Source organism: Apodemus sylvaticus, chromosome 2 (genome assembly GCF_947179515.1).
Source record: "Apodemus sylvaticus chromosome 2, mApoSyl1.1, whole genome shotgun sequence".
NCBI classification, from domain to species: domain Eukaryota; kingdom Metazoa; phylum Chordata; class Mammalia; order Rodentia; family Muridae; genus Apodemus; species Apodemus sylvaticus.
The window spans coordinates 29,940,067-29,963,696 of record NC_067473.1 but is presented as its reverse complement, the minus strand read 5'-3'; the positions used below and the strand labels follow the sequence as shown (position 1 = coordinate 29,963,696).

Genomic DNA, 23,630 nt, shown 5'->3' with positions numbered 1-23,630 from the left:
TTTCAAGTGCTGAAAGAAAAAAAAAATCTGCCCATGAAAGTTCTGTTTCTTAAAAAAAAAAAAAAAAAAAAAAAATTCCTCAGAGATAAAGAGGAAACTGTCAGTCCTGTAGGGGTAAAGCAAAAGCAAGCACACTTGACTGGCATATATGCAAAGCAGCAAACACTAGCGTGACTCCTTCAGGCTAAAATGACGGGATACTAACCCAAGTGACTGATATAAAAGTTAAAGGGTTAAGGATTGTCCTGCTCCGTGCTTGGCTTGCACAAAGCACTGAGCTCAGTCCTCATAGGTCGGATGAACAGGTCAGTTTATGGAGAGAATATAAGCTATGTATCTAGTAGCAACTTCAAAGTACATAGATACAAATGAAAAGGTAACCAGATTCAAAACCATGGTTTGGCCTTTTAAACATTGGGAATAAAACTGTTTAAAGTTGTTGAATAAGCCCAGGCTTTAATCTCAGCACTTAGGAGGCAGAGGTATGTGGGAGGTTAAACATGGAGGTTAGCCTGTTTTGCATAGTGAGCGCCAGGGGAACATAGGAGACCCTATATTCAGAAACTAAGGGGAGGACAATCTTGTTCCGGATACATGACTTAGAGGTTATGAGCACTTGCTACTCTTGCAGAGGACCTACCTCTGGCTCACAGCATCTAAACTGTGGCTCACAACTGTGAAACCCTATTTCTAGGTCTCTTCTGCCCTCTGTAGGCACCAGGTATGCACATGGTCCATATACATATATGCAGGCAAACACGCATACTCACAAAAATAAGTGTTTTAATCATCTTTAACTTTTAAAAAAGTTAAAATCTTGGTATTTACGCATTTTATGCACCACGTTGTATAAAGGATCATTCTTAGGTTAACTGTCTCTGATGAGGAAGAGCAGGTGCATTTTATTATTTTTGCTATTATTGGCTCTTCCAGGCTATAGCTTTTCATATTGACATTGACCTTAGGCCTTGAGGAACGGGCGTTTCTCACAGATTAAAAAGTTAATTGGAAAATCAGTCAGTCAGAAGAATGACCCTAATTAAAGGGTGGAACTTCAGAAGGAGGATTTATAAATTCAGTGTTCTCAACAGTTGCTGCAGAGGCTCAGTAACTGGTTGTGTGTTAGAATGACCAGATCCACGCAACTTTAGTGGGGTAGTAAATATCACTCAGGGATAAGACCATAGAGGACCTGGTGCAGTTGTGAGATGTTCCCCAGAGGGTCATGTGCTCAAACCCTTGGTCACCAGCGGGTGGTGCTGTTTTGGAAGGTTATGGAAACTTTAGGAGGGGGAGAGGCTCTGGAGGAGGAGGTGGGTATTGAAGCTGGCCATGAGTTTGGATAGCTGGCCCCACTTTCTGTCCACTCATTGCTTTCTGACTTTAGACCATGTGACTAGTCACCTCTCCCTACAGCTGCTATGTATGCCTTCCCCATCACTTCGAGAGACTGTGTCTCTTTAACTAAGAGCTAAGATAAACCTGTCCCGAGGTTGCTTTGTTCAGGAGATTCATCACAGCAAGGAAAAATGTTTAACAAACACTCGAGGCCAAAGTCAAATCATCTAGCATCATAGACCAGTATAAGGATTTGGACCTTCCCACCGTTTGTTCTGGTGACTTCTGTGTTTGACCAACACAGCCCTTGTAGCTATTCTGAAGAGATGGACTGAAAAGTAAGGGGAGGTAGCTACTGCAGAAACAGAGCTAGAGGTAGGCTGGCTGGAGGCACATGACCTCCTCACCCCTTCTCCACCCACTCAAGTGGCTTGAATGTAAAATTGCCCCCATAGACTCATGCTTGTGGATGACAGGTTGTACGGCCCATATCTCTGATCTATGGAAATATTTTTTTTCTATGTACTGTCTTTCAAAGTCCAGAAGATGGCTTTAATATGTGGCTGCCATCCGTGTCTAGCTTTCTCCCATGAATTGAGCCAGTCCATATTTACACCAAGCTCTGGTGTGTTTTCTGTTCTTTCAGCTGGTAATAAAGAACTTTCCCTACTCCCACACATGATTGTGTATAGAAGCATGGGGGAGGGACACTGGTGAGGGACACTGGTGAAATTCTGTTGGGCAACATTGGGCTCCTAGGCGACCTGCTTGTGCAACCTACTCAAACCCTTTGATTCAGATCACAATTTCTATAGTACAAATGGTTTCTAGCTCTTTCTACCTATGATCGAGTGGGGCCAATATGCCTTAACTTACAGTAGAACATCTAAATGCATGGCATGTTCATATCTTATGGCAAAGGAATCTTTTTCTACAGGACCTGGTGCTGTAGTAATGGAACTCATTGCCAGTGACTCTAGGGAGTTCCAGGCTATCAGTGACAGACTGGGACCGCTGAGAGAGCTGGCTTCTTGGATTAAGCAGCTACTGAATTTACTGTTGCATACTGAATTACATGTTGCATGGTGTTCCAACAGTTTCACACTGTTTCTCCTCATCATTAATGTTTGCATCATTAACATCTGTGGCTGTATTGCCTAAGCTCAGGGCTATAGCAAAGTCCATCCCCCATTTTTTGTTCACCAAAAGCCTTGACTTCCACCTAGCATGCGGCTTACAGATATAGAACGTGTTGGTTTTGAAGCCCCAAATAGCCCACTACATGCTGGGTTTTCTTCTACATGGTGAGAGTTTTAAATAGCAGTTTCTCCTTTACGTTGGAGGAAATATCAGCATGTTCCTAAGCTCTGGGAGGGTTGAAGATCTCAAACAAGTTCACTGAAGCAGCAGGTCCCTAAGACTTCTTTGAATTCATCTCTTAGCTTCACATTACTAGTGACACATGTGATAATCTGTTGATACTCAATGAGATTTAGAATGACCTAAGGGACACATCCCTGAGAGTGCCTATCATGGTGTTCCCAGAGAGGGTCAACTGAGGAAGAAAGACTTACTCTCAAAGTAGGAGGTATCTTCCAAAAACAATTCTAGCTAGAAAGAGGTCTGAGGAAAAAGCAGTGAGCATTCTGCCAAGATCAGCATGGACACAAGACTCTCACTTCTTTGGCCTCCTAATGGAACTCATTACCAGTGACTCTAGGGAGTTCCAGGCTACCAGTGACAGACTGGGACCGCTGAGAGAGCTGGCTTCTTGGATTAAGCAGCTACTGCATTTACTGTTGAATGGACATGGACACTGTTGCATTGTTTAGCCAAATGGCGCATTGGCATGTATTAGAGGGGACAGCTATTAGTTGTGGTTGTTTTTTATTGTTGTTGTTTTAGATTTTTGTTTGGGTATTTGCTTTTGTTTTGTTGTTTGTTTGCTTGTTTGCTTGTTTTTGAGACAGGGTTTCTTTTCATTGCCCTGGCCTAGAGCTTTGTAGACCAGGCTGGCCTCAAACTCAAAAGGATCTGCCTGTTTCTGTCTCCTGAGTGCTGGAAGTAAAGCTGTGGGCCACCCTGCCCAGCCGAGCACTTTAGATTACAACAGATTCTCACAGGTGTGGAGCTGAGATCTGCCTTGAATACTATTTTTCTCATAATGTCCCCTTATTCTGTCAATCACATGGTGTCAATACCCACTCAACACGGGGTCTGAGGCTGATAGGCCAGTGGCTCGGGGGCTCACTAAGGAGCTTAATATGTATCCTCAAATGTGTGTCTCAGACGTGACTCTGACCTGTGACCTTTCACAGGCTTCGCACGCACACACACACACACACACACACACACACACACACTCAGAGAGTAGCCTTCAGTCACAGCCTAGACTTTCGATTTACTCTTAATGATGGTTTAGCGTATTCCTGAGATCTTTTGTCCAATTTGTTTTGTTACTAGCTTGCTTCTAAAATGTAAACTGTTTGTATTTATTTGTTTGTATGCGTGTGTGTGTGTGTGTGTGTGTGTGTGTGTGTGTGTGTGTGAGAGAGAGAGAGAGAGAGAGAGAAAGAGAGAGAGAGAGAGAGAGAGAGAGAGAGAGAGAGAGAGAGAGAAAATAACTTGTGGGAGTCACTTTTCTCCTTCCACTGTGTGAGTCCTGAGAGACCTCAGGTCACCAGATTTGACCAAAACTGTTAGATCCTTTATTTTTTTGTCACGTGCCTCGTCACATCGTCGTAATCGTATTTTGGCTTAGCTTTACATAAATGCATTGAAATATTTCATAATATCTAAAGAGCAATCCCTATATTGCTAAGTTAAAAATTTCTCCTTTAACAAAACAGAAAATCTGCTGACATTTCCAAATGTTTTTCTTCATACTTCTACCCACTGAGTTCAAATACACATAATGAAGACATTCATTTTTATCTATAAAATGTTAATTTCTGTTTGTAAGGGAATTTAATTATGTAGGTACTATTGAACAGTTGGAGGAAAATATATTATATCTTAAAATATTTTATTAATGTATTAGTTCAAGGAACTCCTACCAAAAATGTATAGATAGAAGTTTTCTTCATAAACTATCAAAAGCCTATTGACAAGCTAGTCTTTAAATTATTTAACCATACTTTATTTTTACTCTCTCTAGCAATAAGACAGCCCTTGAAAATTGTGATCAAAGCTGCTTATAGGCACAGTCTCTAGTTTAATAGTAATTATTAACATAGTTTCTAGTGTGAACTTAAAAACACACATTTGTAGGACACACTGCATTTGTTTATTTCAACTTGTCCTTTCTTATTCTACCATTTGACATTGTTTTTAAACTCGGTGGCTTTGGTGAAAGGGCTACCCCTGAAAAACAAAACAACACACACACATACAAAGCCTTATAAAAATACATCTAGGAGTTTTGATTTACGCCCACCAGGCTGGCTGCCTAAAGAGTCGTGTTCAGTCTTTAACACTGTCCTCACGCATCTCTCCAATCCCTTGCCAAAGCAAGCTTCATGTCGGGTTTTCTGCTAAGCAAAACATTTATCCGCAGTGATACAGACCTAGTTGGAACATTTTATTGGTAATATTGGTGTCATATTTAGGAACCACAGACTGTGCTGGGGCTCTGCTAGCTTGGATGACAAGGATCAATGGTCAACTATATTTGAAATATTGTTAAAGTACATAGAAATAATAGGCATTAAAATTCATTCCGTTCACTGCAACAAACCTCTAAAGACTTCGTGTTCTCAGTGGAACTGGCAATACTGTAATTGTTATTTGGAACTTAATGTAACCTCAGCAGCAGCAGCAGAGAAAAGAGTCCTCTCATTACGCACATGCTCTACGATCGTTTATTTTAATGCTTTCAAATAAATATGTTCCATGCAGCACGTTACAATAAATAAGGAGCAGCAATGTTCTTGTAGTAAATCCATTCATAATGCGAATCACCATGTAAAACACCACATCTCAAGTCCTTGGCCCTGTACCATATCACGAGGCACGCCACATCTGCACTCAATCATATCTGGCTTCATATGGATTTAATAGGACTACTCCAGAAGTACATGTAAGCACAAATTCAACCAGAGGTTTCCAGCTATTAAACACAGCTACCAAGTAGTTAAAAGGCAACAACTAAAACCCCTAAGGGTTCCCTCCCCCATTTGTTTTTGAGACGGGGACACAAAGGTAGAAATGCTGTGGTGGATTTCGAGCGAGTAGGTACACGTGGGGAATACGGGGAAACACTGCACAATATGGCACCCAAGATGCCACGGGGATACTGATACAGAAAGGACACCAAAACACTGCACGGGGGCCTTCACTGTAGACTGAGTTCTAGCACGGAAGGATGGGCGCCACGGTGGGCAGACTCATCTCAGGTCTAGGCAGCTAACTCCACGGCACCTTCCTCCTCGCTGTCAGCCCTGTTGGCGCGGATCTCCACCAGGGTCCTGGCAAAACGCGTCCATTCATCGTTGTGGGGAACCGCAAGCTGCAAAGCGAATCGGCAGAGAAATAAATGATAAGCGAAATAATCTCTTGCATCTTACACCCCTTGGTGTGGGAACGGAGGTCCCTCACCAAAGAAAACACAGGAAACCTGGCGCTTAACCTACAGCTTCACTCCTTAGCAGGAACATCACTCAGCGAGTGCATAAAACCTTTAAAATGTGTGTTAACCAAACAATCCCAGAGGCCACATTAAAGCACTCATGGTAAGGAGCACCCTTTGTTCTTGGATCCTACAGCGAACTCAGAAAATAAAGGCTGCATTACTAACTACGATTTTAGAACGACTATGGCATTTTCTTTCTAGTCGAAGCTATCGATTTGTTTCCTAAAGAGCCATTAATGAGTCAATACACATGGAGAAAAAAATAGCTTACATATATGCACAGAGCCTTTTCTAGTAGAAGGTCACAGTTGAGCATTTCCAGCAGAAGCTGTGTTGATGGCTCTGAGTAACTGCAGGACTAACTAGCGTTGACCAAGGGTTCTATTCTAAGTACTTTACATATATTAACTCATACCTCATAGCAATCTTAGGTGGGGTAAATTTACCCTATGTACACAAGCAAATTATTTCTATTTTATGGAATGAGAAGCAGGATGTAGGGACTGAGGTATGAGGGAGGGAGGGAATCCTACCAGGACTACAAAACCAACAAGTACCTTTGCCAATGTTATGTGATTTCAGCATTGAATCGATAAGCTATATTAATTTGCCAAAGGGAGAGATCTATGGTACTTCCCAATTCTTCTGCTGTCTGCAATTCAATGAAGAGGAATTAACATACCCTTGCATAGAAATTTTGCATAAGAATTTTTCTTAGCTGCGCTAAAGACTATGAGTTGTTAAAAGATAGCGGAAGTGTGTTTGAAATATATAAAAAACAAATTATTTGAAGATGAACAGCAGGACTCAGTAGAGTGCTAAAGGAGCTCATAGGCAGTGAACGGATTCCTACATTACAGGAATTTTCTTGGCGTTTCACCCTATAAAATGGTATGATCAATTCATCTACGTATTAGGACCACACATGGTATCCATATATCCCATACACATTAAGAACACGATCAACTCAATCAATACACATTATTAAAAATAAAAAAGAGAAAGAGGAAGAAGGTAAGTGTTCAAATTATGTCTATAGCTAGAAAATTACCCACTGCACACAGTCTGATGATTAGAACATTTAAGGTTTTATTAGAGGAAATGATAGTCTCGGATACTATCTGTCCAAGCAAACTTACTAGAGAGAGGCAGCGCCTTTCTGTAAAGTATGTCCTGAAGTGACTTCTAGTACTAAGGTCAAACGTTTCAAAAAATATAATTCGGAAAATGATGTCCAGGTGGGGGAAGCATTCCAGTTCATTATCAGAAACACTTCTCCAGTGAGAGTTTTCATTCAAACATATGAGTACATTTTGTAATAGTAAAATAGAGACACTTCCCTAGTTATGGAAATTAATCTAAATTTCTCTTGCAGCAATGACCCAAACTCACAATAATACTGAGTGACATAGCTTGGACCATTTTCCTTACGGTGGGATCTTCTGTAGGATTTCACTAGTCTTCATTTTTTTTGTCTTCCATTAAAGATAATACTGCCCTAGGGGAAATGAGACCCCAAAATGAAAGATTCAAAATCGCTAACCGAAAGTATAAGCAGGCAAGAGCGTTGGTATCACTTATGGGAAAGAACAGGTCCATTTTTCCTTTTCTTCTCCCATTGCCTGAGCAAATGTTTCCAAAAAGAACTATGTAACCCAAGCTGAAGGAGAGATAGGAACTCAATCAAGAGAACACTATTTTTTTTTCCTCAGAAAATAAAGCTAAGAGAGATACAAAGCTAAAACACCTCAGACCTGTGCATGATGTTAACTTCTTGGAGAAAAGAACTTAGCCAAGCCAGCTGTGTGTGCTCACACACAGATGAAGACATCCCACAAGCATAAGACTACACTATTTCTTCATGCAGTAAAAATATTTACATTGGATGGCATATGTAACATTTTATTGATAGCACTGTATAGGATTCATGTATCAGAACAGGAAAATAGGCCCATGTTTTCACAGTTTCATGTAGTAATACTAGCAAGTTGGTTAAGAAATGATCTTACTTTAGATTCTAAAACATCAAGTTCATATAGTGGCCAGACACAGGTTGACATCGGCAAGCGTGCGTGCTATATAAAACCACATCTCTAATGTATAAAATCTAAACTTTCTCAAACCTAAATGTTTCTACTAAACAAAATTATCCTAGCAATTAAACTCTGTTTGGCCTCTTTCATGGAACTGAAACTAACATAAAGTACTTAAATGCTAAAACATGATTTTAAATATGAAGGTTTATCTTCACAGACATTTAAATATGCAGATTATCCCTAAGGCATTTTTATAATATTCAAACAGATTTTGTTCTCTTGCTAATATGCTAATACTTTGTAAAAAAATCACACCACACACACACACACACACACACACAAGATACACACATATTAAGCTTTAAAAAAAAACAAATTCATTCTGTCAAGTGTTCTTCCTGAAAAATATGTACATTACAGAAATATTAATTTGCTTTTTTTTTTACATCAAATTCTGGAACAGAAATGATAGAAACACAATTGCTTCTCAAAACTTGAAGTCCGTTTCCCTAGCACATCCCGTTACACCTTTTCATCCAGTTGACTGTGAAAATAACCCAACCCGAATGCACTGTTCGATGTAGAGGCTACACAGCAGACTGCTCCATTTTTAGAATGAAACATCACATCAGGAAGTACTCTAAGTATAATCTTAGCTCAAATGTGCGAATGTACAGTCACAGGCCGTTTCCACAGCCGAAGTAATAATTGTTGGCATCTGAACTGCTTGTAGGTGAGACCAAACAGGTGTCTCACAAAGAGGATGGCCACTCTTGTCAGTTTCTATCTATGACGCTAAACAAAATCTGTTTGGACTGAGCTGCTCTTCCTACCCCGGGCAGTTCCCAGGCTCTCTTGCATGGTGCTCTCAGACAGCGAGTAGGTGAGAGACCATAAATGCTGGGGCATTTCTAACCACACCTGACTCACTGGTTAGGAAAAGGGCTTTGTTCCTATCCAGCAGCTAATCAGCATACACAGCATACACAACTAGAGACCAGTGACAACCCTTTTGAAATGCGATGACCAGGAAATGGAGGTGAAAATTAATGCCGGTTTTGGTCAGAATGAGTGCATACTGGCATAGATTCAGAAACTGAAGAGCAGAAGCGAGCTCATTCTTACCATAAGTAAGTGGTGTCTCCCTGTCAAGCAGGTAGCTGAGACCTTTGCTTCAGCCTCTCTTCAGTTTTCAAGCTATGGAAGGCTAAACGCAGAGCACCCGAGCATCACTGACGACTACTCCCCTGCCCTTTGCAAATACCCGTCTCCAATAATTTCTAAATAAAATCCACTTCTTGCATGGTGTGGTAGCTCATGCCCTTAAGCCCAGCATTTGGAAGGCAGAGGCAGACAGATCTCTGAGTTGGTGATCAGCCTAGTCTACAGAGTGAGTTCCAGGATATCCTGGACTACATAGTAAAACCATTTGGTCTCCAAATAAATAAATAGATTATGATTGGGGGGGGGGAAATATTTGCATTTCTCATGGTGAATTGAAAATCCATGAGAGGCAACAGGGAGAAAAACACGTGCAGCGAAGTCAAAGCAATGCCAGATTTTAGAAAGCTTCTTCCCTTGGACACACTTGGATCTGGAAACATTTTCTGCTGCAGATTTGTCTGCTGGAGTCACACTGTAGGTCACAGAGGGTCCATATTTCCCACTGCTTCTCCGAGCGGAGCTCACCCATAGCCAGTCCACCCTGCCTGAGAACTGCTGGCTGATCTGGGGGTGGGTGTGGGGGGTAAGTGTTTAAAGCATTTGGATGCTTTAAGCACCACCGAGGGCTCTGATTTCTAAGATAATAAAATCTCTGCTCTAGAAGCAGCCACCTTTTATAGATATGGAATGACCCTGTTTTAACAGCCAAAGGATTGAAGGCCAAAGGTAGTTATTGAGGTAGCAATTTGGCCTTAAGAAGGAGGGGAAAATAAACCTCATATTCGGTCAGGACAATCAAGTCTTACTCTTATTTCAGTGGCCGCCAAGGGCGAGGCATTTAACCTCTCATTGCCTCGATTGTCAAATGGGGATGAGGGACATCGGACCATTTATCAACAGAGACACGGAGAGGACAGGAAAGGTAATCTGAGTGAAAAGGGACAGAGCCCACTGTGCAGTACTCATTCTGCAAGCTCTCACTCGGATGAAACAGGTTCCTGAGACCAACAGGTAGCTTACACCCCTACATCTGTTCTTCAGTATGTTTCTGAGGACTAGTTTTTCTTAAAGAATGAATTCTGACTGCTATGAGAACATTAGGAAACCCATCTTTACCCACAAGGCAAAGGGAAATAAAGGCATCTAAACAGTTTTTTCAAGTCAGTTTCATAAGTCCATGCTGGACAGGTTAGACCTCTTGCTCTGAAAGGGCCAGCCCTCCGTGGTAGAATGGCCAGCAGGTAATGAGTTTTGAGTTAGTTACCTGCTAAAAGATTCAAAAGACTGTAATCCAAGAGTCTTAGGGGACAAAAGGTCACAGACAAAGAGCAAAAGTACAAAACTTGTAGGAAAAATAAATCACATATGTGGGGATTTTAACTTCTCCCACATCCCCTCTGTCCACCCGACCTGTGTTGCTGGGTCTGGGGATCTGAACCTCTCTCTGACTGAGCAGATCAGTAGCTGCCTATAGCCTCGCTGTAGGTCCTCTAAGACTGCTTTGTCTGACCATAGGTTGTCATGCCTGGGCATCTTGGGTACTTTGTAAGAGGCACAGACAGGGGAGAGGCTAGAACTGAAGAAGAAAGCCAGAACTGGCTTTCATCCACCACAGAGAGTAGCTAAATGGTGGTTTTTTCCTACCCCTCCTGGCTTGTCACTTTTTGCTGTGTGTCCTTAGGAACTGTTCTGATCTCTCTTATTTAGTTGAAGGAAATTTGAGAGTACACCTAATGACCGATAGTAACATGAGTAAGAAAGAAACAGGTGAGTGCAGTGCTAGGCCCATCATAACCCCTGCTAAATGATGGTCCTTATTGGTTTCTTTCTCCATCTTTATCCCCTTCTTCTAAGTTTTCTTGGTTTCTTGCTTCTTTTCCTCTGCTCTTTCTCCTATTTTTCTTCTTTCCACCTATCTAGAACTGAATTTTTTTTACTTTATTTTAAAGCACTTTTTATTTCTCTGAATATCACACATGACTATCTAATATTTTTGTTTTTTAAACAATAGCTAACTTTACTGAGATAACTGTAAGGAAAGAGATATTTTTGGATTATAAGAGAAGTTTGTCATAGTTACTTTTTATTATCCATTAAAATTAAATTTAAAATATATAGATTACTCCTAGCTAAATATATATATGATATATGATATATATGTGTGTGTATAGATGTATATGCAAATATTCTCCACACCTCTATGATTCCTCCACATATGATCAATGCAGCCCACTGCAGCTATTTTTTTCCTGTTACAGCATTTTCTGCAGCAGGATTCTACTTTAACCTCACATTATAAGACTGGATTATTGTCAAACATGTTGTAATAAAAAATTCAAGTGATTATTTATAATTGGGGTTAAACACACAGATATCACTCACGTGCCTCTCTTTATAGCACACAGCTAACTGCTCTGGACAGTCCTCAGCTAAGTCTCCCTCATTTTTCAGTAAATTCTGAAGATTTATAGTCCCTAGCAGCTGATTTTAAATAGCTGCAGTAAAGACTGTTTCAAGGATCATTTTTATACTTCATTAAATAATTGGGATTGACTCCTAGCTATGAATATTTTTGTGATAAAATATATCTCAGGCACTGCTTACAAAAGCAGGCTTGGAAAACCTTGGATAACTAAGAGGGTAGAAAAAATATTCCATAATCTCAATTAGGTTTCTCAGTTCCATTAATCATGGGCAACAAACTAAGTGAGGTGGTCTCTAGGTTCAAGATAAACTCAAGATAAATATTTTTGTGGATGTGTGGCTCATTAGTGTCTTTGTAATCTTTAAATTAAATGGAGTATTTCTTTAAAAAAAAAGTCTGTAGGACTATAACATGAACCACGGATTCTGAACAGGCTTGAGAATGATTTCATATTCTATATTAACACCAGCATGAAAGTTTTCTGCTAAAAAGGATATTGTACAAATGACCTTTTCATTTTAATGCACACTGGTTTTAGTGCATTTACAGAAACAAGGGAAGCTTATGTAGTTTCCCTCAGAATGACACTTAAACTCCCCTGGACTCAAAAGGTTAAAACAAAACAAACCCACCGACAGTTATTAATGGCACCCAAATTCAGGAGAGCGTTAACTCACTGGCATGCAAACAGGCAACTGTGTTCAGAGAAAGCCTGTATTTTTTGTTTTGTTTTGTTTTTTGGTTTTTGGATTTTTTTTTAGGACAATTCCCTCTGCCACACACACAGATGGAAGCGAAGTGGGAGGTAACAGGCTCTGCAGCGGCTGCCGTGGAGCCGCCAGGCAGACCCGCTTCACGTAAATGCAGCTTCGGTGTGTTTAATTCTCAGAGAGGCAAGGCCCACGGCACTGTTAACAGTGGAGGAAACCACGGACTAGAATCCAGTGCCAGGACGACGCAGCTACACGGGCGAAGATACACTACAGCGTTCTGCCACGAGGTAGACTGTGGTGCGACCACTTAGCCTTTGAAGAAGCTCCGGAGAAGTCCAGAAAGCAGGGCGCTCACACATCTGTCCTGAAGACGGCTAGTCCCAGCCTGTCAATAGGTTAAAATTACTAGGGAGGTCACCTGCTTTCTATCCTGGCCCTCTCTTTTGGTCTGTTTCTGAATTTCTTTTCTTTTGCATACTCAAGTACGGGGAAACTTCCAGACCCATTTGCCAAAGCCCACTTTCCCTCTATCTTTAAATGGGTGGTTTCTTTTTACTGCATGTTTCTCAGAGCAACGTTAAAAAAATTTTTTTACCACCTAATTAAGGTAAGAAACGAAAGTCAGACGTAAAAGACAAAGTAAATAGTAACAGATATGGGTCTGTCAATGGCAGTAAGCCGGTAACTATGGAAGGAAATAAGCAATTTAAACACTTGTCTGGAGAAATTAACAGTTACAATTATTCTTCATGCTAAAATTTAGCCTGTAAGCAAGGGTACCAAAATCCAGAGGTGTTTACCTGTGGAGAAAACCAAAACCAAACAACAACTGAGAAAGAAAGATCTGATTCCCCAAGACCTGGAGATGCCCTTGCTTGCACAAGTATTGAAATCACATCAGCTGCCTGTCTCCTGAAATTGTAGGATGTTATTATTTTGTCTACTACTGGGGACCATCCATTTCTCAGCCCAACTGCCTCTCTTTCCATGGTACAAAAGAGAGAGAGAGAGAGAGAGAGAGAGAGAGAGAGAGAGAGAGAGAGAGAGAGAGAGAGAGGCAGGGCAAAAAGAAAGGACCACTAGTCGAGCCTCCCTCCACATTAGCTGACTTACCACGCAGCCGCCTCTTCCCTGATATTATTGACTATAGGTTTTTGAGTAAATCCCTAGCAACCACGGAATCTAAGCAGTTTTGACAAAAAGAAAGCTTATCGCTAAACACCTTAAAAACATTTACCAAGGTAATAAAAGAAATGTCATTTCCTCCTACTGAATGTTTGGGCATAAAAGAAGAATTTTTATAATGCAGTTCATGATTTATCATATCTATAGTGTCCAAAAAAGGCACAATGAAAAGGAAGCGTTTTTCCAGCGGTTGACAGCTGTTTGAGTCAACTATTAGGCTTTCTCTGCATTGGCCACCAAGTCAATCTCTCTCTTCTAAAAGCACAGGAAGGGGAAAGACCAGGATGATGTCTGGGAGGAAGGGCAAATGGTCCTTCCTAAAACTCCTTCTTTTCTGTGCAAACACAGTCAACATTCCTGTGTCTACCAGACTGTACTCAGTTTGGAGGCTGCATTCTGAACACGTTGCACAATTAAACTTTTGCTTAAATTTCCCCGCATTCTTCACACAGGGACTCTTTCATTCCTGTTGTAGGACAGACACTGTGTTGGACACAGTGCGCCTGCTTTAACAGACAAGGACGTATCTTTGGCTGTTTCTATGAACTCGGTTCTCCAAAGGTTATAATACTTTACTGTTATATTTGATAGTCTACCCCTTATGATACTAGATACTAGGAGGTGTTCAATTACTATTCAAGAGAGCTTAATGCAAGGTCAACAAGAATAAAAGATTTCATCTAAATACCGGGAGATGACTACTTTGTCATTAGAGGAAATCTTAGGAGTGGGTTAATGATCTGTTCTGTCTGCCTATTAGGTAAAGGGACAAGAATTTTTTCTACAACAGCAGAACTTAAATGATACATAATTAATGTATTTCAAGTTAAAAAAAAAGGTAAAAGATGTTGTGATAGGTGATATTCTAGAAAACACACAAGTCTTCCTTGACAATGGTATCTTATGGGTTATTTATTCTTCCTCATTTTCAAGTTCAACCTATGTGATATATATGCATTTACATATAAACACATATAAGCAAGTATTTGATTTCATATTTTAGTTTAGATATGCCAATACACAGACACATACCTAAACACACACCAAAACAAAACAAAACAAAACTAAACTAAACAGCTCAGGCTTTTTGCAGATCAGAAACATCTCTATTCCTGGCAGGATACAACTTTATCTTGGGCTTTGTATGATGTGACTAGAGACAGCCACTCTCATTGACACATTTTTTTGAGACAAAATTTAACAGTTTAGTGTCAGAGGTAACACATGCCTTTAATCTTGGCACAGGGAAGCAAAGGCAGGTGGATTTCTGTGAGTTTGCAGCCAGCCTGGTCTACAGAGCAAGTTCCAGGAGAGCTGAACTGCACAAGAAAACTTTGCCTCAAAAAGCCAAAAGAAAGATAAAAGAAAAAAACAAAAATAACAAAAAATTTTGAAATTATAAAACTCATACAATTTATCAATCATAAAACATTTAACCCAACGACAAGCACTTCAGCAATCAAACAACCACCAAAGACAACTGTGAAATGGCAGACAAATCGTGAAGATGCAGAATTGACAAGCCTCCTTTTGCTTCAGGAGGTATGTTTTCACAGGCCATTTATCACTATAGCAATATTGAAAAGTACTATACACATTTTAGCTTGGTTTTTGTAAACTGAACATTAGAGCTTTCCACTTAATCAACCATTCACAAAACATAAAAGTTGTAAGTACTTTGTATCAATTTTGAAAAAAATGTGCTTGAAAAGGTATTAATAATGTAAGTCTATTTTTATAAGCCAATGCTACTTCAATAAGCATACTATTTATATAGAAATTAATCTAATCATGATCATGGCCTTCTACATGTATAATTATCAAATGGAAGCTGCTGTTACCATACTGACTATGAAATAAGTAATTTTATCGGAATTAATAGTGGCTTTTCTTTTCTTTTTAAAATTATGCACTTTGCACAAGGAAAATCAAGTTAATACTAAAATTATAATGATACATTATTTTACTCCAATTATTTTAAATGCACATAACTTATTATGACAAAGAAGTGAATTAATATACTAATTCAGATCTGCTGCTTTCCTATAATGATGTTTATTAATATGATAAATTTCCCATACAATTATGCTTTTGTGTACTTTGACTTCGATGCGTGGCTCTCACCCTAAACATGCGTGAGGAATCGAAAATCTCAATCACAAATCCCAGTGTTCGCGTTATCCAGTGCATAGACGCCATAGACAGAGCTTGGTGTTTAGACTGTCAGCCTTTATCTGGGTGCTTGGTACCCTGGAAGAAATGGGCCCTGTCTGTAACTCTCTCGCTGAGAAGGGGAAACCAAAGGCAGTGTTCAGCCTCAGCTAAAGAATCTAAAATTGTTTCTCCATCAAAGAAGGCAGCACTCGCGATGGCCCGTCGAGACTCTAGCAAGTTGCAGGCACACTTTCTTAATGAGAAACACCAGGGCCTGGGATGGTCACAACCAGATGTTGCTAAGTGACACTAGCCCAGCCCCGCTCCTGGAAACTGCTAAAGCTGAGCTGTCACCTAAGTTCTTCTTGAGCTGGGGCATGGGAGAAACCGCACGGCTACCTTCCTACACAGTTTGGTCGCGAGGGAACTTTTGTTTGACTTAATACCCAGGTTTCAGTTTAACTTTCTACTTGGCGTTCTGTCTACCCAATTCCCAAGGAAAGCAGTTATTCGTACAAAGACCCAGGCTTCTTTTGAGAATACTGTATACCCTGTCCTGCTGGAAACTGTGAAGAACAAACAATTACTGCTTCGTATAATACAATGGAAAAAATCTATAAATATACTCTGTTGATTTTGTGTCACTAAACCTCATCTGACTTCTAGCACTCCCAGATTTTACTCTACTGAATGCTACTTAGGACAAACTGCAAGAGAATCGACTCCTGGAATTTCTTTTTATTTCTGTTCTTGCTGGCTGCGCCAAAGTTGAAAAACAATATTTTTGTTTTGTTTTGTTTCTTTCTAAGCACTTAGAGACTGAGCTATAACTCACGCCCTGGAGATATATTTTTTTAATTGTTCTTTTACAATTTAAAGTAACACCTTGGTCAGTGTTTTAAAGTTTATAGCATGGGTCATTTTTCTTGATGGGATTCTTATTAAACTTTTGAATCTACTTTTTTTACTTCCAGTTTAAAATCTTCAAACAGATACTTAAGTCACATTTTATTTTATTTTTTTTTTAGCAATAACATTTGATACAACATGTTCATCTGCATTTTCCATCCCAAGAACTTCTCGATGCATTTATATATTGACCAATGCATTGAATTCATTGAGATTTGTAATGATACAACTGCTGTCATTCTGGCCCGTGAGTGGTCACACCAAATGAGTTATATGCATTTCCAAAGTTAAGAGTTTAAATTTAAAGACAGTCACATGTTTCTATTTACTAATTGTTCAATGGGTCAGTCAAACACAGTCAGGTTGATAAGATTTACCCCCCTCATAAATCACAGCTTTTAGGTGATAATTTTATTTTGCAAAGCCTCCTTTAACCTGAACACGGTTTTGAAATTTTGTCACGTGTGCAGTGTAAAAAAAAAAATGTAATCAAGGATCCGAAAGCTGCAGGTATTTATCAGAACTGAAAAACAAACTCTTCCCTGGAAGAGGTTAATGGAAAAAGAAATAATAGGAGGTGGAAGATAAACTGCTTCTTTGAGAAGCAGAGCTTCACGCAGCGTCCTAACTAATTCAGATAAGCAGCCAACGTCGTCGTTAGGGGATATTTGTGACAGCCGAGTCCCTGTGACTGCAGTGAAGCATGAACAATGACAACGGGCTTTCCATAAAACACATCTCCAAGAAAGACAGGTAGATAGGCTGACTATCAATCACGCGGACACGGCACTAACTCTACACACAGGGGCTCATGCGCAGTGAAAAACCCGTCGTGTATATATGCAGAAAAGCTCGCTTGTCAGAAAAGAAACTATGGTAGCTATGTAATTTTTAGTTTTAAATCTTTAAGATGTGTGCATTCGTATATCATTTGAAACAAACAAACAAACAACAAAGAAACAAACGTCAGCAGTCCTCAACAGAGTTCTGTGAGTGTATTCTATTCTAAATACATCTGAGGTTATAGATAGGCTTCATTGGTAGTTTATTTCTCTCACGTTCTAATTAATTGAACAGTGCGAGCATCAGGCATCTTGTACTGTAGAAATTTCTGAAAAGGTAGTCAAAGTCTAGGCTCATTTTAAAGAAATGGATCTATTTTTCTTTGATTTAGAGGTGTGTGTGTGTGTGTGTGTGTGTGTGTGTGCAGTTGCTCTAGGAGGCCTGGAGAGGGTGTCAGATCCTTTAGAGTCACATGCAGTGGTGAGCAGTCTGATTGCGACACTCAGAACTGAACTTGGGTCCTCTGGAAGAGCGACAAGCATCCTTAACTACTGAGCTGGCTCGTCAGCCCTTCATTTTAGATTTTCAGAAATATTAAATGATGCATGCAACCACTTTCTTTTTTAAGTGATTTTTGAAAGCGCAAATAGAATAAAAATTACAACCAAATAGAAAAAGGGGGGCCCTCTTTGTCTTACACTGGATTTTCGTAGCTTCTATTTATGCTAATGGAAGTTAAACACCTGTTCTGTGAAGGAAATAGGCCCCTATCTGTGAAAATAAATATGTACAATAGATTTCCAGACACAATGCAGAAATCAAACAAGCAAGAGTGTATGCTATACAAACACAGCATCAAGTAGCCTGCCTGAAAATATGCCTGTTTTATGTTTTACTTCCTGAGTTACAGGCCCTGAGAGATTACTCACACTTGTACCATTTAAATGTAACAAAAAAAGTAAAGAAGGTGGGGGCTGGGTAGACAAATTCAACCTGTTGATTTCAGTGAGCTACTACACAACCCTGTTTACCTCTTGACAAGTCCTTAATAAGTTGCATCAGTATCTGGATCTGAGCCACCTCTATCATCCTAAAGATAATTGTATGTAATAGAGAAGGACACTATCACTGGGGCTCTGAACTGGGACTCCCAGCAGCAGCTGCAGCCTCAGCTGAGGTAGATGAAGCACATGATTATTAGCAACTGGTGACACCAGAGTCCCTCTGTGCAGTGGCCTTCTTACCTGGACTGAAATGGTGATGTCCCCAAAGGCGTCGATGAGACTTTACAGTAGCGAGAGCAGTTAACAGTTTGTCCCAACCTGCCTCATCTAATGAAGCAAGAGTTATAGAAAAATTTCCAAAGAAATATATATCTTAAATTATGATAGGATGGGAATGAGGCTTGGGGGAGGTGTCGTAGAGCCCTACCTTGGCTTAAACACTACATGTATGTGCCGTCTGAGGCTTATAATATAGAATCTTATAATTTAAGAAGTAGGTAACAGAGTGATGCAGTGTGCTCTCTATTGAGTCCCATTTCTAGAGATTTCTCTTCGTTTTTCACAATGATCCAGGTCAGGGCCAAAATATTTTATTTCTTATTTGTTTTACTGTCGATTTTCTTAGGGACAGAACAAGCCACATAATATGCAGGCCCCATTACAAAATACAAATATGGAGCCAGACAATGACAATAGATCACTGGGCTCATCTCTGGGCCCCGAAGCACATGGTCCTGTGAAACTATACCAGACACACACCAGTGTAGCTGGCCTCACATGGAGAACAAGATCTTGGCAAAAGGTAACAGCTGCCTTCTTCCTCCAGTCTCACCGAGGTCTCTGGCCAATAGCAATGGAAAAACAGATGCCAGAGGGCTTCTCACAGACTGGCATCTCTTCAGTCTCAAGGCAAGTAGATCAACACTGAGGATTCTGGGAACTACCACTGTCATTGGTACACAGACTCCATTTTAAGAGTTATCTAGAAGTATTTGTATCTTTTTCTCTCAAGGCTTTCCAAAGGCCAGCATGACCCTGGTGAGGAATTCAACTCTAATGAGTACCAGAGGACTGATTTTGAATGCTGATCATGGTAGCACAGCCTACTGACAATTTGGTTCTCAATGCCACACACGTTTCTTCTTCCTCTATATTTCTTACTATTTAAATTGCTTCCTGCCAAGAGTCTCTTCCTCTCATCAGTCATGTACCAGCATTAGATTTGACCCCTAATTCTCAACAGGCCAGCTTGTCTCAAAAGCACCCTCAGGTGCATTAGAAGTTGGGAAGGCACTGTTGTGAGCATATCCCTCCATTGTTCAGTGGTATTCTGTTGGCTCCAGGCTGGTAAGTGATATAACAGGAATTGCAGTAATGGCAGCCACTGCCCAGGGTGTATCCACCATCTCTAAGAAGTGAACTTCAGTGAAGCCTCAGCTGTAAGACTTTGTCTTTCCTGTCAGTACTCAGTGCCTTGACAAATGTGGTCTTCAAAGGTTTAAAGAAAGCTACAGAGGTTAGCAACGAGAAACAGAAAGGACTCTCCTCAACTCAAAAATAAATTAAGAGACTTTACAAAAACACTTTGGAAAAAAATGAGAGTTAGTCTAAATGAAAATGCTAAGTCTAAGCTAACCAGTGCTTTGTGTTTGATCAAACAATATAGGAAGAATTGTTCAAGTGTTGAAGCCTGCCTTTCACTCATTCACTGAAGGGGCTAAAGATTGTAACATTACCTACGCTCAATAACCTGGTATATTCCCCCCTTTCCTGTCCTCGTGGTGAATTTGTGAGGATAAACAACCCTACAAATTGTTTGGCCTATTATATGTCACAGAGATTTTTCTATAGCCTGTCTAGACTCCAGACAATAGGCGAGACTGGCCTCTAGCTGCAGACATTTCTGCAGCCTGTAATATCACTTAGAAAAGCAAGGGCAATAATACAAAAATGAAAACCAGCCTGACCTGCAGTGATAGCAGACATGCCAGCATAGCAACACTTCACAATTTAGAGATGATGATAGTTTCCTAGCAAGAAGTTGAGCAGCCACACACATCAGCACGGCACCTTCTGTGAAATCACATATACTCCACAGATAGAGTCCTATCCCAGTCACTGCGGACACAGGCTATCAATGTACCTGATGGCAGAAAATGATGCCCATGTTAGGCTGATTCTTTTCTTATCTGAGATGTGTCTCTATACCTATGTAATATTTCAATAAGGACAGAGGTCTTTCGGGAGGCTTTTATGAGATGAACCATGTTGTTACACTAGCTAGAACAAAAAGGAAAACAAGTAATGTGTGCTACCTAAAGAAAGTTTACGGGCAGTATGCATTTAAGTGAGACAGAGAAGAGGTATAATATTTTGTCTATCTTCTGCTCTTTCTGGGCAGCTCTTTCCTTTATTTTTCTTCCTCCAAAAACAGTTGTGAAAGAAAGAAAGAAAGACAGACAGAAAGAAAGACAGAAAGACAGGAAGAAAGAAAGAAAGAAAGAAAGAAAGAAAGAAAGAAAGAAAGACAGAAAGACAGAAAGAAAGACAGAAAGACAGGAAGAAAGAAAGAAAGAAAGAAAGAAAGAAAGAAAGAAAGAAAGAAAGAAAGAAAGAAAGAAAGAAAGAAAGAAAGAAAGAAAGAAAGAAAGAAAGAAAGAAAGAAAGAAAGAAAGAAAAAAAAGAAAGAACACACAAGGGAGAAAAAAGAAACCATGTTTAGTTGTAATTTATTCTCTTTCTCTCTCTCATGTTTGCTTTCGATGTTTAGTCTTATCTCGGTGAAGAGCATGAAGAAGTACATCAAATATAAAGAAACCTCAGGGAAGAAAATATGGCTAGAAAATTACAGGTAATAAATATTTTTGGCTCAAATGGCATTTTCTTTTCAAAGCTTCAAACTGTGGGGGCACCTGGCCATCTGGATCTTCATCATGTAGGCCAGTGCTGATTGTCACTGCTACTCTGCCTCTCCTAACTTGTGGCATCAGAAATAACCAGGGCAGGGGAAAGGAATCTAACTACAGGGCAGCCAAGAGGTGCAAAAGTGCTTTAGTTAGCATTTTGGATGCTAGAATAGAAGGCCCCACCTCTAACATTAGTCAGTTTCTATGCCCAGCTGAAATCTGAAAACACTATTTAGCTTGTTGCAACATAATGAACTGTAGAACAGCCCATTATATAATGTACCATCAGAAGCTCCTCTGCAGAACAACCAGCTGAGATTGTCAAAGTCCCATGATGCTGACTGGTGACACTGGGAAGAATCCTTCTCAGGGAGATCTGCAAAGTCTACCAGGTAGTCACAGAACACTTCCTAGGCCTATGCATACAAAAGCAGTCTATTTCCTCTCCGGAATGCAAATGTCAGATTCAAATTATGCCTATATAACTTTACACAACACTTTGAGTTATTTTTCCTGTATTTTCTTTGTCTTTAAGAGAGAGAGAAAAGAAAAAAGAAAAAAAGAAAACCAAAACCAAAAAAAAAAAAACCTTACTAGAAATAAAGGTTTTTAAGTCAACACTTTTTCAAGAAGTAAAATAAAACGATTTAAACAGCAAAATTGATCAGCAATGTAGAAATAAAGATAAGACAAAAATTCAGAATTTTTCTGGTGTAAAAGATGTATTATTTTTCACATTGATACATGCCATGACATTCTCTTCATATCTTTATTTTATAGGTCATAGGTCCTATATGGTAATGTCATAAATGTCAAAAATAATATAAAATTTGATTCATTTCAGTCTTCTTGGAAGCACTGTACCTAAGTAGTCTGATTTTGAATCAGCACTCTAAGTACAATTTCACTTTCTAGGAGTAAATGGTGAATTTCAACTGATATTAAGATGAGTTTGTCCAGTTTTAGTCACACGAAAGCTTCCGTGTCATGCTTCAGGCTGGCAAGCTGGGGTTTCTACCACACAAACAGAAGGAATCCAGATCATTAACTAAAGCGTCCTGTGCATGGAGACACAGGCCAAATTAGACCCCAAGGAGGAGTCTCCATACTCACGCTGAAGACAATGGAAACTTGCAAACGCAATCGAGAGGTTTCTTGTGGCTCAGAAAGTCTTGTTAATAGTTTCAGCAGGTCTTTAAAGTGGAAACACAAGCCAAACTCCCGTCCCCAAACAAAACCAAAAAATACGTACCTCTCCAACATCGTAGATCCAAATGCGGCCTTCTGAGTCCCCGACAGCAACTTCCTTGCCACCTTGTGCCCAACGAACCCGGTTTAGGGCAGACGCCCCCTCGATGGCCACACTTGCTGTTGGCACCTGCCGAAGGGGTTATGACACAGAAAATAGTATGAATTTAAAGATACTAAAAATACAGTGATGTCTTTTACTCCATGAGCCACAACTGCCTTCCCGCGCGCGAAGCCACTTCCACCCCCTCGAGAAAGGGTGAACGGGATTCATTGTTGTGGAATCACCCGCTCCACTGACTTAAGGAATAGAAACAAGAAACGAAAGGCGAAACAGGGACATAGGTTCCCACAGCCATGGCAGCCAGCGACAGCAATATACCTCTGGAGTTTGTCGAGTGTATGCCCACCACAGAAGCCTGCCAGCTAAATGCAATGCTTGACCTGATATCAGATCACGCGGGATATGTCTGGGGAGGGAGAGATGTTTGCCATTTTTAAAGACTGGGGTTCTATGTGTGGAAGAAAAACAGTCCGGTGCTCAAATAACTTGAGTCTTCATACCAATACTAGCATACATGCTTTGATTCTTAGGGAATTATTACCCTTACCAGGAAGTAGGTGATCAGAGGAAAAGAAGGATACAGTAAAGGGGATTAAAGAGATGGCTCAGCAGTCAAGAGTACTTGGCTGCTCTTCCAAAGGACGAGGTTCAAGTCTCAGAACCCACCTGGCTGTTCGAGACTACGGTCATTACTACAGTTCTAGGAAATCTCACACCCTCATACAGATGTACGTGGAGGCAAAACAGCAATGTAGATTAAAAAAAAATGTGTACAGGTAAAAAAAAATAACTTGAAGAATCAATCAAAAACTTTCCTTTCCTCCTTTTTTTTCTTTCTCTCTGTGGAAACACCAAGATATAGAGAATGGTCCACACGGTTGTCACTGTCCATACAGAGACATCTCGTTAAAATGTAGCTGTCTGTGTGTGAGTCCTTTAACAAACACTGGAAAGCCAGAACCTTTGATAATTGAGCTAGTAATCATTATTTCAGTGAACTGGCAGTACTGAAATAGAATTTGCAGTCTGTCTGTCTGTCTGTCTGTCTCAGGAACCTTGGTGCGTGAAGGG

At 40.1% G+C, this 23,630-nt stretch overlaps 1 protein-coding gene across 3 annotated transcripts in view; it reads right to left on the bottom strand.

Moving 5' to 3' along the window:
* Positions 1-4,897: 4,897 nt before the first annotated feature.
* The window catches only part of Dync1i1 (dynein cytoplasmic 1 intermediate chain 1), a 305,396-nt gene continuing 286,663 nt past the window's right edge, over positions 4,898-23,630 (bottom strand). For all 3 annotated transcript variants that reach the window (XM_052173218.1, XM_052173220.1, XM_052173221.1), the window contains 2 exons: positions 22,500-22,625; positions 4,898-5,845 (listed from right to left, as the gene is read on the bottom strand). In XM_052173218.1, coding sequence (XP_052029178.1) covers positions 5,735-5,845; positions 22,500-22,625 — 237 coding nt within the window. In that variant the 3' untranslated portion in view covers positions 4,898-5,734. The remainder of the gene's footprint in view (positions 5,846-22,499; positions 22,626-23,630) is intronic.